Consider the following 15,396-nt stretch of genomic DNA (forward strand, 5'->3'; position numbering starts at 1 on the left):
AACAAGCCAATGATCCTCCAGCTCCTCGGCCACACTTCTCCCTGGACACACTTCTAAAAACTCTCCAAACTTAACTCTGGACTTTTCTTATTTCTTCTACACTAAGGTTTATTTTGTAACACCTCCAGCTTCCACTCTCTTTTATCCTTTCGGGGTTTTATCTTTTGAACTGTTTTTTGGGCCGTTTCCCAGATGCACTGAGACATTATCAGCTTCACTGGAGAGAGGAGAGTTGTTGTGATTGTTCTGTGTCTGACACTCAAACCTCAGTAACAGAACCTCGTGGAATCTCCTCCTCTCTCCACCTGACTACATGTCCTTTATTTTGTTCCCGCTCCTCCCACTGTCTTACTCACGCAGATATTTATCACATTTCATTTCCATCTAAGCCGTTGTATTAGCATAATTAGCTAATCAATGTCTAATCTCCACGCTAATTGTGATCCCACGGCCCATTACACCGGCTCTGGTCTCTGTGAGGAAAACCAAACCAGGGGTTAAATTCCATCTGTAGAGTCGATGGAGGATTGATGCAGCATTTAGCCGACTAATCGGGGGTAAGTGTCGCTCCTCCGAACTTCTCCCAGGGGCCTGCGACAAATAATGTGATGTTGTGAAATGATTGGAGCAGAGGGAGGAAGCTGCCAAGTCGCACAAACAGACAAAAATGCTAAACAAGTCAAAAGTTGCCATTTAAAAGTGAGTTGTGCTGCATTTTAAATGTTATGCATGTTTTCCCATTAGATGGAACTTTCTCATCTCCCAGTGGAGTTGGTGGTTTAGCACCAGTCTGCAGGCGTCGTCCAATCATAGCTGGAGGATGCACATTTCTCCTGAGACCTTAAATCCCCTGTTAGAAGGTGATGCCAGGGAAATAGATTATATCTCTTTCCCCTTCTTGGTATAAGCTCGTCTGACCTTTGGTGTTCTCGGCCAAGTTTTTGTACTTGCGATGTTAATATTTGATGATTTGTGGGCTGGTTTCCTCAAATAATTCAAACTCTCAGCTCTCACGGACAGGAAGGAAACTTGTTTACAGAGAAAAAGCCAAATAAAACATTCTTATTATCATTAATATCTGTCAATAACCCTTTAGCACAATATTTTATAATAACCGTTAATATTGGGTTTGAATTCACCTGAGAAATATGCAATGAATCGAGGAAGTTGATCTGAATCCCATTAAATTAAAGGGATTTGAAAGTGAACTACAGCTGAAGTCTCCCTCGAGCTGGTGCCAGATATTATAAATCAATAGGAGCCAATTTATTTTGAAACATTTGAAATAATCTTCCCTCGCAGTGACTGAGTCTGTTTGAAGATAGAGACGCAAAAACCCTCATGTGGAAACACAACCAGTTGAATCAACAGTAATATTAGTTTTCCAAAATGCAAAGTTGCAAAGTTACTCTCCGAGAAAACAACAAAGAGAGAAGGTGAAGGTAAAATGATGCAGAGATTTCAAATTCAAAGTCTATAAAACAAAAAAAAGCCTCTTTATTGGAACACTGGCATTAACCTGGTTATTTGAAAATGAGATATTAACTATTCCTGACGGCGAGGACACGTTTGTTTTTGCTTCTACAATCGTTCTCATTATCTGCAGGCGACTGTGGAGCAAAGAGAAGGTGACAGAGAGAATAAGCAGAAGATGAATCAGAAGACAGAAGTGGAAGAGAGAGAATCTGCTGACAACCATCATTCTGGCTGCTAAGGGGGGGGGGCATCTCCCACAGGGGGATTGTGGGTAATGTAATAAACAGGCCGAGTCCTTTAAGCTGTGGCCAGTGGGACTCAGACCTGGATAATTCCCATTAACGTCCCATTAACTGACTCTTCGTCTCACTTAACACACACACACACACCGACAACATATGTGTGTGTGTCTGTGTGTGTGTTGGGATTGTGGCTTTGCAGCTGGTTGTGGTATCTGCATTGATTGTGTGCTGCGGTAGTGTTTCTGCCTGAGAGAAGCGTCGGTGACTCGGTGTTTGTGTCTCAGCCGCAGCTCGGAGATGGAATTACCCCTGAGATGAGCTCCGTGGTAAATTGTCTTTAATAAAGGAGAGAATTGCTTCTTTATTTATCCAACACACAAAGAGGAGTGAAATAACCGGCTCTCGGCAGCAGGAGCGGGAAGGTTTGTTATAAACTGGTCTTTCTCATCCCGGGGGTGAATATAACTTAAAGGTCCCATATTGTAGAAAGTGACATTTTCATGGATTTGCTTTCATTCTGAAGCAGATCTTGGTTTTCTACCAATACTGCAAAAGTAAAACAACAAAGATAAATCCGCAGAGAAAGAAACTGGACTCATCGCATTTTTGAAAATTACCTTCTGAATATTGGAGATAAATTAAGTTTTTGAATGAAGTCTAAATTTAAGCTGCAGGAGTGTCTGGTATTTTCTATATTAAGATGGATTTTGGTACCTAAAGAATATATCTTGTTCGGGAAGTCAACACTTTGTTGAAGTTAAATCATGGGACCTGGGTAATATGGGACATTTTAATGCGTATTGTACATATTTAATCCATCCATTATCCATGCAGCTACTACTTTAAAGGGACTCTTACCTTTGTTGCATTTGAGAATTACAGCACATTCAAATCATCCCGCCTTCCTCCAATGCCCCACCCCCTCGTTCCCATCCGCGGTGTTTTTTTGAAGAAACTTTATTTACAAGCAGACTTACAAACAACTGCCTCCGCGCACGCAAGTGAGTCTTTGTTTACCAAAGCAATGGATTCGGATTCAGAAGCACCGGTAAGTTATATACATTTACATTCACATATATATTTTTCAGTTCAATGGTTATTTGCACCATTTATTTGCCCGAATGCGCCACAAGAAGCAGACGGAAAACCTGCATGTCCATGCAGCAAACAGACAGGTCTGTCGGCCAATAAGGTCCTTCGGTCCGAAGAATTGTATTGGTTGAAGTTTTCACTAAATATTATGAGAGTGAAATAATTGTTTGTTTTTACTCCTGGTGGGTCTGTCTTGCATTTTAGAGTGTCATTACCTTATTAATACCAATTTAACCTTATCCAAAAAAAGTGTAAAAATGCAACAAAGGTAAGAGTCCCTTTAAGGGGCGTGGGGGGGGGGTGGAGCCAATACCCACTGGTGGAAACAAACATTAGATCCAGATAACATGAGTCCAATTAGAAAGTCTTTCGACCCTGGATGTATTCAGTGCTAGTTGGAAGAAACAACGTCTGGTTGGACGATTTGACATTTGAAGACAATTGTCTTTAACATTCAGAACCAAGAAGTTATTTCTACATTATCTGATCACGTTTAAGATTCAAGTTTAGACAGAGATTGTCGTTTTTTTTTGTCTCAAAGTCACAGTGGAATTGAACAGAGTCTCAGAAATTAGCTATAGAGTTGTGTGCATTAAGGGTTAGTGTGTTGAAGCTTGTGTGTGTGTGTGTTTGTGTGTGTGTGTGTGTGTGTGTGTGTGTGTGTGTGTGGTCAACTCGAGCTCTCAGGAGAAATGCAACATTAGGATTTATGCCTCAGCCAACAGCAGTTCATTATCGTTGAATAAAATTTATTACAGTAGTGTGTGTACATGCATGTGTGGAGCGGCTGCATCATCTCCACCCCCCCCCGCCCCCCCCCCCCCGAGATCTAATCACCTCCCTTTCCTCATCTCGTCTTCCTCTCTCCACTCCTCTGTCCTTTCTGTCTCTCTCGCCCATTTTATCTCTATTCATCCGACGACTCCCCTCCATCCCTTGCACTTGTCTCCCCGGCTCCATCTATCACCGTAATAGCCTTCTCATCTGAGTCTTCCCACATCCCTCCACTCATCGTCCCTCTCTTCCTCTCGTCCTCTCGTACCATCCTTCATGGAGCTGGGTAATCCCTTCTTCCCTCACTCATTTGTCTCTTTTCACTCCTTTCTCACCTGCTTTCTGCTTCCTTAACCCAAATGTTGCTGAATAAACCATAAAGCAAACATCAATATACTGCAACAAGTCATTACACAAACCGTTCCCTCACTCTTCCCTCTTCTCTTGCTCCTTTCCAAGACAAACATTTCTCCTTGAGCCTCGGATACAACGATCCGATGACGCATTTGCATTTTTAATGTCAGAGAGAGAAAAGCGCAGGAATAGAAAAGTCACCTCCGCTTATAGAAATGACAGATTACAGCTGTGCACATAGTTTAAAATTAAATAAATCATCAGTGTTTGTGTTTACTCGCAGCAGCAGAGACCTTAACAAAACAACCCGTGTAGATTTAACTCCCTGAGCACAAAAAACACTGGCAGCCATGAATCTCTTGAAGGCCAAACTTTTGTAACGGAAAACTCTCTGTGGAGCATTTTTTTATGTGTAATGTCCATTATTGTTTAACATTAAAACAACAGATTGTTTGCCAGCATCAGTGAATCATCAGACTGTTGGAAAAGTGACTCATAAATGCACTTTTCTCACATTTCTGTGAGTAAATTCACCTTCTGATGTGAGAGAGGCTCTGAAAACTGAAGAGAACATGGCAGAGATAAGGGAGCATTTTCACTTTATAAATGTCCCAAAGTGCTACGATATACAAACATAAAGCAACAGTGGGCGTATGCAAAGTGTATTCTGGCTTCGTTGTTTCCCAAACACTGCGTTTGACATGAGTTTTTCGAAAATCTACATTTCTTTTACTGACTTTAAGAGACAGGGGATAAAAAAGTCTTTGGGAAACTGAGGATATTGATATTTATCTGACAAGAGTGAAGGGTTAAAGGTTTGTGACAACAGGGACAAATCATTAATTATTTAGTCTAATCAGAATTTATTAATTAATTTGGGGACAAATCTCGATTTCTAGATCTTCAAACTGAATTTTCCCTTTGGCATCGTGTTAGATTTCTCTTCATACGTCACCACACATACTTTCACACATATTTCCCGACAAAATTAGCCGCACCTGTTTTCACAGGGAAATTACTGCGATAGTTTATGTTGCAGATTTATGAGCAGTGGGAGGTTTAGCAATTATACTTATAAAGGATGCAAAACAACATTAACTTCGAGAGCGCACTCACAGCTTCTTGGAGTGATTGCCTGCGATGCACAATTTAGACACACAAAGCACAAAAGCTGCGAGCTCTGATTATTCTCATCAAGGAGGACGGTTCCTCTCTGAGCTAAAGTGAAGGGCCGGGCCACTCAGAACACTTCACCACGTCAGATCGGATTACAGCAGCTTCACAGTGGATGACATTACAGAGCAGACATTTAGAAAAAAGCTTCCTGCACTCGGTGTCCCCGGGAATTCATCTCCTCACACAGGATTAAACCAGTAACCGCCTGTTGCAACTTATAAAGCTTTAATAGTGTGTAATGTCAAAACATTTTCTCACACTCCCATTTCCACCTCTGCAGCACCAGGGCCGCCCAATGAAAACAACAGGTACACAATCAAAATGATGTGATTACATCCAACACAATGAGGCCTTCGGGCAGCGTTTGGCAGGCGGGTTGTGTGTTTGCAGGTTTGTTGCCACAAATACAATGATGCTGGTGTCATGTGGTCGATTTGCAACAGGATGAATAATGATGCAGGACAGAATCCCTGCTGCAGCTTGTTGTCGTGTGCACCTACAATGCCAGCAGGCCTGTGTGAGCACGGCAGAGTGAACCCAACATTCAGATCTGAATAGGAGCTGTTTGTCTTCACATTCAATAAAACTGGAAACGTAGAGCTGAGGATGAAAGGAGGAGGTGACATGTGAGCACAAATGAATGAGTCACAACTCATCTCAAACAACATTTTCTAAAGACGACTTTAACACATTGATAAAAGCAGGTGGATTTTTAGAGGACAACATTTGACGAGTCAAGGTTTTGACTATTTCCTTTTTCCTTCAATACAGACCATCTAAAAACTGGAAATAAAAACAAATTGAATGTCAATAGAGCACACGCCTCCGTCAAGGCCAAACAGCCTCCTTAAATTCAATAAAGCTGGACAAAATATCCCACATTCATATTTCATTCATTTTTGATGCAACACGCTTTTTAAAAAATATGATCTTTTATATAAAACAAACTTTCCCAGCCTGAAGTCCTCCCTGCCTCTGATCAGCTCAAAGCCAGATCCCACTCACTCCAGTGTAACAAGCATCTGATTTGAACGTGTTCACACTCGTGATATTTCTGGCTCAGTGACTCATGTTCAGAACCTCGGACAGCGCTGGCTCCTCCTCCAGGGAGCTGTCCAGGGTGCTGAATGAGACTCATGACAACACATGACAACACATCACAGTCTGCAGATGATTAATCGATTTCTTTTCAGAAGGAAGCGATTAACAGGAGAAGAGTCAGATGAAGAGGAGTCGATCAACTCTCAACCAATCAAGTTCTCTCTTGTCTGTTGGACAGATGGATAGATGGATAGATGGATAGATGGATAGATGGATAGATGGATAGATGGATAGATGGATCGATGGATAGATAGATAGATGGATGGGTCCATGGGTCGAGAGACAGATAGATAGATAGATAGATAGATAGATAGAGAGAGTGAGAGATAGATAGATAGATAGATAGATAGATAGATAGAGAGAGTGAGAGAGTGAGAGATAGATAGATAGATAGATAGATAGATAGATAGATAGATAGATAGATAGATAGATAGATAGATAGATAGATAGATAGATAGATAGATAGATAGATAGATAGATAGATAGATAGATAGATAGATAGATAGATAGATAGATAGATAGATAGATAGATAGATAGATAGATAGATAGATAGATAGATAGATAGATAGATAGATAGATATATGGAAAGATAGATAGATAGATAGATAGATAGATAGATAGATAGATAGATAGATAGATAGATAGATAGATAGATAGATAGATAGATAGATAGATAGATAGATAGATAGATAGATAGATAGATAGATAGATAGATAGATAGATAGAGAGATAGAGAGATAGATAGAGAGATATAGAGATAGATAGAGAGATGAACCCAGTCTGAGGGGGTGTAGGGACTTACTTGGCACCCTGTTAATGGCTTTGAGGGGTCGTAGTACTCTCACTGTCCTGATAGCCGTGAAGTTGACGTTCTGTAGATCCAGCGAGTATTCAACAATCCTGGAAAACACAAACACAACATACAGGAAAACTTGTTAACAGCAGAAATACTTTCCACAGGTCTACCTCTATAACCCCATGTGTCTCCACGGAGCTACATTCATCTGAAGTTCCAAGTTGTCTTGTTTTAATGAAATCCTCCCTCCATGTTTGTTCCTATTAAAAAGGCCTGAACAGAAGCGCCCATGTTTCCACCCAGTAGGGATCCTGCTGCGTGGAGCCTAATATGAATTAATGAGGTGGAATTTGTCGATCTAATAAACTGAGACATCCACAGAAACCTGGGGTCAGAGGAAGACTTCGCCATACCGGCTTGAACTATGTTTCCATAAGCAGTGAAGTGTCTGATTGGGTGAACCTGCTGCGGGATGACACAACCATCGATTAGTTTGGAGGAGAGCATGAATATTTATGTGCGTGGGTGTTATCGCTTCACGTGGCAAAGTTACAGCTGCACTGGCACGGAAAGAAAAAAATAGAGAGATACACAGGCGTTTCATCATTTTGACACAGACGGAGGAAGATGTTAAAGTACGAGTGAATAAGCACAGTGGGCTTCCTGCATCCCTGAAAACTGGATACACCTCTTAGTGCAATAAAGTGCCTCCTGTCAGTTTGCAGGCGTACACGCGAGAGAGAGAGAGAGAGAGAGAGAGAGAGAGAGAGAGAGAGAGAGGCGTGAGATTAAACCGGCAAAAACTGTGAGATGAAAGCCGAGCTTTGTGAAGCAGCTGCCACTGGAGGTGGAAGGATAAACAAACCGCAGTAGAAACAGAGGGAACTATTTGACCGAATTTATTACAGGGAAAATATATAGTTCACCTATAAGAGAGAGGGAGTGAAATTGGCAAAGAAGGGAGAGGTTGGGTGGGAAAGACAAAGAGAGGAGGAAACAGGCAGAGGGACGACAGGAGGGAGCTGGAGATGAAGACGAGGGGGGGGGTTCAGAAACCAATGCAAGGAAAGCAAGAGATGATTAAGTGCAATATAACGACGGCAATAAGATGAGATTGAGCGAGCGAGAGAGAGAGCCGGAGGGTTTTATCAAGTGCAGGAGATAATTACAGAGTTAGGAACAGAGAGAGGGAGGCAGAGGCCTGATGGGCGTTCACCTGGCTGAGCACCACGCTGCTCTCAGGCCGAGGCCAAGGTTAGAGACTCGTCAAGTGGGAAAGTTTCAGGTATTTCACACGAGTATTCTACCACGAGATGTTCTAACGCTCCATCATCATAATAAGCGTATTTCAGGGAGAGGTCGAAAAGCCTTCCAGGTGTTTTAAAAAGACCGGGCCAATTATGCGCTCGCAACCTTTCGACCTTTACTTCAGGGAAAAACTCTTTAGAATATTATCTGACAGAAAAATTGCAGTGAAATAAACGGAAAGGTTAAAATTCCCGGTGTTTCCTGGTGTTGCTGTCGGAATTTCACAGTTTTGAAATGTTACAGAGCAAGATTTCAAAGTTGGAGAAGTTGGAGAACTTAAATACTAATGGATCCTTTTGTCCTGGGAATGATAGAACACGGTTTTGGGTATATAATAGATCTGAAATAATTTTGTTATAATTACTTATCTTTTCATTCAACTGGCCGGTGACAACAATAAAGTGCTTCTTCTAAAGCTTCAGCCTGAGACCTGATTTTCTCAATTGCAGAATTTGCAAAAATAGACAACTCTCTCCAAATATGTTTGTGTGGTTTCACAAAACACAGAACGACCATCAAGACAGAACTGTTTAGGTTTCATCAGATCACAGCAGATCTACGGTAGAAACTCTGAGTCCGAGGAAACTCAAAATCAAATTTAAATAAAACTTCATTGTGTCATTTCATTGAATTAGAAGAGATAGTTAGTTAATTAGTTAAATAGGTTGATCAACAACAGGCTGTCTGTATGTTGGCGACTGTGTGGTGATCTGTCTACCGTTGGCTGTAGCTCACAACATCTCACAAATGCAATGTTCTGTATTTTATCCCTCTTATAAAATATAAAACTCTATTCTCTGCTCCCTGCCTAGAGAACCAGCTGTCAGATCAGATCCCGGAGAACCCACGTCTGCGGTCACCAACAGATGCGACGGTTTCCTGGTTACTCGGTGACCTCCGACCTCACTGTTCACGGTCTGTGTGTTGCACTCGAGAGCTTTTATCTGATTTGCGGCGGAGCTGCAGCAGAACCGAGGCTCTGTCGGCTCGTGTCATTTCCAAGGTTACAGTGAAACACCGGCCGGGGGAGAGATTCATATTTCACGGCTCACTAAGTCACGTCCACGCCTTGTGGCTGATTTAAAGCGTGTGCGGCCGTCGGGCCACCGGACTAATGGCAGGCTGCTCGACTGTGAAGAATAAAGAAAACTATTCTCGGGAGTTTAACCTTTGACATAACTGAGAAACACACAGAGAAGCTACAGGTTTCAACTTTGACTCTTTGTTCTGGCCACGTGTGTCGAGCTGGAGCACGAGGGAGAAACTCTGGAAACAGCCTCCGCAGCACGGGAATTATATTTACATAAATCCAGGAGGAGGATCATAGAAAAGATCATAGAAAGCTTCAAACTCTTTTCTTAACCATGGTGGAAACACATTGAGAAACAACTTTAACCCTGGAGTGAAAGTCAACCATCCAGGAATCAACATGTTTCTGTTTTTACTCACTTGGTATCATCTCCAAATGTTTGTAGTAATATAATCATGTTTAATTGTGCAGAGGAAGTGGGTCGTTGGGATTATTTTTTGCTTGATTTGAAGAATAAAATTTCAAACAAGACTCTAATAAGCATAATTAAGTGAAACCGAACAAGAGAGTTTCTCAGTGTTTGTGCTGAAATCTTCGAGCCCCGAAGCACAAACACACAAACAAACAAAGACACAAAGACACAAAGACAAACAGAGACGAACGATGATCCTTGTTTCTAATGAGATTAGATGAGACAGTTGGATGTTTTCTGCCTGATTCTGATTCTGCTGCAAGTTTTCTCCGTTAGTTGAGTCAGTAAAAGGTCAGTAAATAAAGGAAGCTCCACTCCTATTCACATTTAGAGAATTCAATGAATATCTCAATACTCGCAACCATCAATTATGTTATAATCATTACAGTTAAATTAATTTAGTTTTAAATTGTCTAAAGCGACATTTTTCATTTGTTGCAAATAAAAGAAAATTAATATTAAATGTATTGTAGACTAAATGAAATTGATAAAATTTTGTTTGAAATAAAATATTATGTTAAAAAAAAAAAGAAAGAAGAATTAAGATAAAGTAGGAAATCCAGAAATTTGTGAGTTTTCTACAAAACACTACAGGTTCAGGTTGTGATGTTCACTCTTTGGGTGTGTGTGTGTGAATGTGTGTTTTTGTGCGTGTGTGTGTGAGTGTGTGTCTCTGTTGGTAGGATGGGTGGTAATGGGGATCTGTCATTTTTGGGCAATTTTTGGCACCAATTTTAGAAATGACGGCTCATTTTGTTGAAACAGTCACACGACGATACACAAATCACACACAATGAGCAAATAGGAATTGACTCTGATACACTCTCGTTTTTCACACAAAGAGCAGATGTACAAACAGATAACCTGAGTCTCTCACACACACACACACACACACACACATACGCAGGCTGTCACTCTCAGACACACAAGTCAGACTAAATTTAGTGTGTGTCTGTGTTTGAGTTACGACTTCTCTCCAGCTCAACAGCTTCATGAATATTTCAGAGGAGGCGCTGGGTTGTATTTTTTCCTCCCAGGTGGAGTTAGACGGGCGGCTGTGGATTCTTTAACCGGCTCCACAGCCTCGTATTTCTCTTTCCAGAGACGTGAGAGTTCTGTCACAAGACAGCGTGGTGAGGAATTCTCTCAGGAGCCATCAGAGTGTTGTGTTTCTCCCGGGCTGCTCGGCTGGGTGGAGGAAAAACCTCAGATGTAAATTAAAGTAAGAAAATGGGATGAAGGTTATGTGTTAATGTTTTTTAAAGATATGTGCGATCAATTTGTTTGCTTCCTGTAAAATATGCAAGCTCAGATTTGTAATTATAAGCTTCACCTGATGCTGGTGGATGATGTTTTTCCTTTTTATGCATTTAAATGCAAAATTAGACCTGGTGAAGCCGGTGAAATAAAACGTATGTGATTAGCAAAGTTACCTCCATTCATCACCTGTCATCACCTGCCCCAAATTACAGGAGATCCATCAAGACACGTCACTCTAGGCCACAAATGCCAATTTAATGGTGACACTAGAGGAAGAAGTCTAAATTAGCAGGATTTAAACCCCAGTGAACATGAATATCTGTATGAATATTTAAGGTAATCTGTGAAATAAGGTCAGAAATCCTGGTGAAAACCCATCTGAGGAGGATTCAAACCAGGGACCTTCTCGCTGTGAAGAATCAGAGCAAACTACTCTCAAAAGATGATAAATCCTGAAAAGATGTGCGGCCTTTCTCTCAGTTTTCGAGGCAGATCCAACGATAAAAGCTGCTTGGTTGTTTATCTGCTGAGTCGTGCAGCCACTTACACAGTTTACAGCATAAACAGCTAAAGTCCATGTTCTCCAACACATTATCTCGACATATAATAGCAGAAAGCTGGAAGATACGGGCGGTTGACGGCTCTGGAGAGTGCAATAATGCCTCCAAATAGATATTAGTACATATAGGCTGTATATTGGTCCACAACAGGAAGAATAAACTAATCTGCCAATTACCAGAAAGCACTAAATGTCTGGTTTTATGCCACCGGGTTCCGATGAAACTCCTTCTGGAGGAGACGGCATCAATTATTGAATCAGATGAATGGACGCATTAGATCCTCGGTCCCAGAAGTGGTTTGCAAGTCAGAGAAGACAGAGAGGCACACACACACATGCACACGGATACACAAGCATTCAACACACACACATATTTACCACAACTCTGATTCACTCTTTCCCTCCCACTCTCTCTGTTTATCCTTCCCAGAACTTTTCCACCCCACAAACTCTCTCTCTCTTCCTTAGTATCACTTAAAACAGAGCTCTACTCTTTTCCTTCCACAGCCTTTCATTGTCTGTTTTCCTAACCCGTTTGGTTGTTTGCTTCTAGTGTGTGTGTGTGTGTGTGTGTGTGTGTGTGTTATCTTCTATCCTCACAGTCCTGCAGTGTGTTGTGTGGTGTTAGAGCTTTAATGAGCCACTGTTACACCTCCAGCTGAGCACAGACGCTCATACACATGTCAGTGAGTCTGAATGGGTGTGTGTGTGTGTGTGTGTGTGTGTGTTTGTGTGTGTGTGTGTGTGTATATTATAAATAAACAGTCAAAAATGAGCGCCAGCTGTCGACTGACTCATCTCTCTTCTAACTTAAAGCATTTTGTTCAGTAACTTATTAACTTAATATTCCTGAACTATATAAACTTATATCCGCTCATGATCTCAGGTCTCACTGACGAAGCCTTTACGTATGAACAGTGGAACGTCCACTTCCAACGACCTGTAATCACCACTGCCCAAATATACTTCCACATGCGTCCACGACGATGGTGATGCGGTTGCTAAGCAATACATCTGCTAAAGTGTGCAGATTTCTGAGATTATGACAAAAACAACCAGGTTAGCATGGAGGAGGCTGGGAAATGTTAAGAAAGATGTCAAAGCTGCTGTTTGATGGAGAAGTGAAGTCATGTGGACGCCTTTAGTTTATTATCAACTGTTAAAGTCTCCAACAGGTCCAGCTTTGTTGGAATATTGTCCTTGTGTCCTATGGTCTTCTTACTTGAACTATTGGCTATGTAAAAACTGCTTATTGATGTTTTCACTATTTAGGTTTAACAACAAACAAGCTGGCGTTCTTTTCTCATTGAGGCAGCAGACTCTTCTGCTTCACTGAGTATTTACTGGAGGATGTTGGGTCTGATTCAGCAGCAGCAGCAGAACTTCTCCTCACAGCCGACAGGACGCTACATTCCTTCCATGTGAATCAAAAGTGACGCAGTGAGAAGCAGGTTTCTCTAAATGATTTGTCTAAAACCAGAGGCCTGACAATCAGATGCAAATTCCTTTATCTACCAACAATAATTCACTTGTATTGTATCTGTCGCCACCCTGCTGCCGTAACTGGAGATCCTATTGATTTTGAAAGTGGGACATTGGGACGCTGCCAACGTAAGAACAAGCCACAGTTCAACACTAAAGAAAACAAAGAGAAACATTACTACAGCTCGATACCACAGGCCGTCCAACTGGACACACTCTGTCATTTCACTGGGAACAGCAACAAAAACTATTTCCACAGAAACACGAGCTTAGATCTTCTGGTTTTCCACTTTGAATCGATAACAAAAAACAAAACACCCAAATTAAATGCGCAGTGATACAATAATAATTCGATGAAAAGAGTATAATTGTCCTCATTAGACATAATCAGCTCACTTTATATGCAGTAATGTTTTATACCCATTGTTTCTGCTGGTTGTTTCTGCTGTGAAGAAGAAGATGGTCCTTCACAATAAAATGCGTTGCAATGTAGACAAATGTAGACAATGTAAACAAAGGAAAATGTTGTGGTTATTTTCTAAATTCATTCAGGAACAGGACCAATTTAAAAAACTATAAAAAAACAACAGCACGGTTAGAACATTTAAATAAAGATCTGCCAACGCAGATTGGGATCAATTATGTTCCCCCATCTGCTCTCCTCACCGAGCAATACAAGGTTTGGCAGAGATTCATATTAAAAGCATATGATGGATTTTCGCAGGACAGATCACTTACATACGAACATATGAATATAACATAAAAACACAGCATATAGAAACAGATGGCAATAAATAAATATAGATTCACTGACATAACAATAGTGTGACACACTAGAAAGAAAATGACTAAAATCAGTTCCTCCTTTACAAAATCATTTAAATGTTAAATGTTGTATTATCCTGATTGTTTTATGTTTTTGGATTCAAACAATTCAATTCAAATGCATTTCATTAATTTCATGAACTGAAGAAAAAAGTTAATTTAGTCATGTGCCACAGTTTGGGCCTTTTCCTACTTCAGCAAACCTCGTTAACTCACTTGCCTTTAATTGATTGGTCAGGACTTGATGGGCAGATCAACAAGTGTCACTATGAGTTTTCTGATGAAGTTTCCAGAGCTAATAAATTCTTGTGGTAACTTCCAGCAGCCACATTCTGCCCTGAGCCTCTGAGTGAGGAGTTGAACACGAGGCTGATTGATGCCCACGAAGCAGCTTGACATTCACACTGTTCGAAAGGCCATTAAGAAATGTCAGCTAAGGAGTGTGGCAGTGAAAACCACACGACTGAAAGGCAAAACAAAACCTCCCACAAGGTTGAGCTGACGCAGGAGTGGTGGTGTGTGATTTCACCTGTGAAGCATGGATTCACCAACAGGGTTTACAGGAGAAGGAAACCCTCACATTGGATTTGGACACAAAGTCAATATCTTAAAACTGCAAATCAAACTCACCGCAGATGTGTTTGCAGAAAAACTACTGGAAACATTGCTTGGACAGATAGAGGGAGGAACTACACCGTGGAACAAGGGCTCATTTGTCCCGGTGGTGGTTCTCTCATCAGATGAGCTCCTGTGCACTGCCCATCACGATCCAATCATGCAACCAGTATCTATGACTGTAATAACAGAGGAACTGTATAGAGCAATTAGCTGCCCAGTGAGGAGTGTGAGCAGCTGCAGATGAACAATGTGCAGGAGCAACAATTGGCTCGGTGAGCAACACGAGTCCTGATTGTCATTCATATCATAGTTTTGATAATTCAGAGCAATCCGAGCAGCAAATGTGCAGATATATGAGCTGAGACTAATAAGTGTTGATGTCCTCTGCTACAGTGCAGGTTGATTGTTCCTGCCTGATCTCTGAAACACATCAGTGTGTCCTGCTCCTTCTGCTGAGGGCTGAGGACGGATAGAGGGCGAGAAGGAAGAGAGGAAGAATGAGTGAAACTGTAAAGCTTCCACACACACACGCACAACAACAAGTATCGTAAAGGATCACAGAGTCAGATTCTCTCAGTTTCACAAACAAGAATACGAGATGAAACTTCAAATATTGACCTGAATTTTGTTTTTTTTGCTATTTATGATTTCCAGTTAACAGCGAGTCTGAAAACTGGTTCTCTCACTGTTCCCACTGAGGTTGAAACCCAGCAGATTATTTGTTGCTTCCAGTTCAGTTTCACATCCCAATAAATATTTCCACAAGCAAACCTCCAATCTCCTCATGCAGGCAAACAGCTTAAGGCCTAATAATGAGTAATGGCAGGCGC

The 15,396-nt window shown here is 41.2% G+C and overlaps 1 protein-coding gene across 1 annotated transcript in view; it reads right to left on the reverse strand.

Moving 5' to 3' along the window:
• The window catches only part of LOC133021882 (voltage-dependent T-type calcium channel subunit alpha-1I-like), a 138,623-nt gene that overhangs the window by 88,465 nt on the left and 34,762 nt on the right, over positions 1 to 15,396 (reverse strand). Inside the window, exon 5 of the mRNA XM_061088889.1 lies at positions 7,019 to 7,116. Within this exon, the coding sequence (XP_060944872.1) occupies positions 7,019 to 7,116 (98 nt within the window). The remainder of the gene's footprint in view (positions 1 to 7,018; positions 7,117 to 15,396) is intronic.

Source organism: Limanda limanda, chromosome 2, assembly GCF_963576545.1.
Source record: "Limanda limanda chromosome 2, fLimLim1.1, whole genome shotgun sequence".
Taxonomy (NCBI): Eukaryota; Metazoa; Chordata; class Actinopteri; order Pleuronectiformes; family Pleuronectidae; genus Limanda; species Limanda limanda.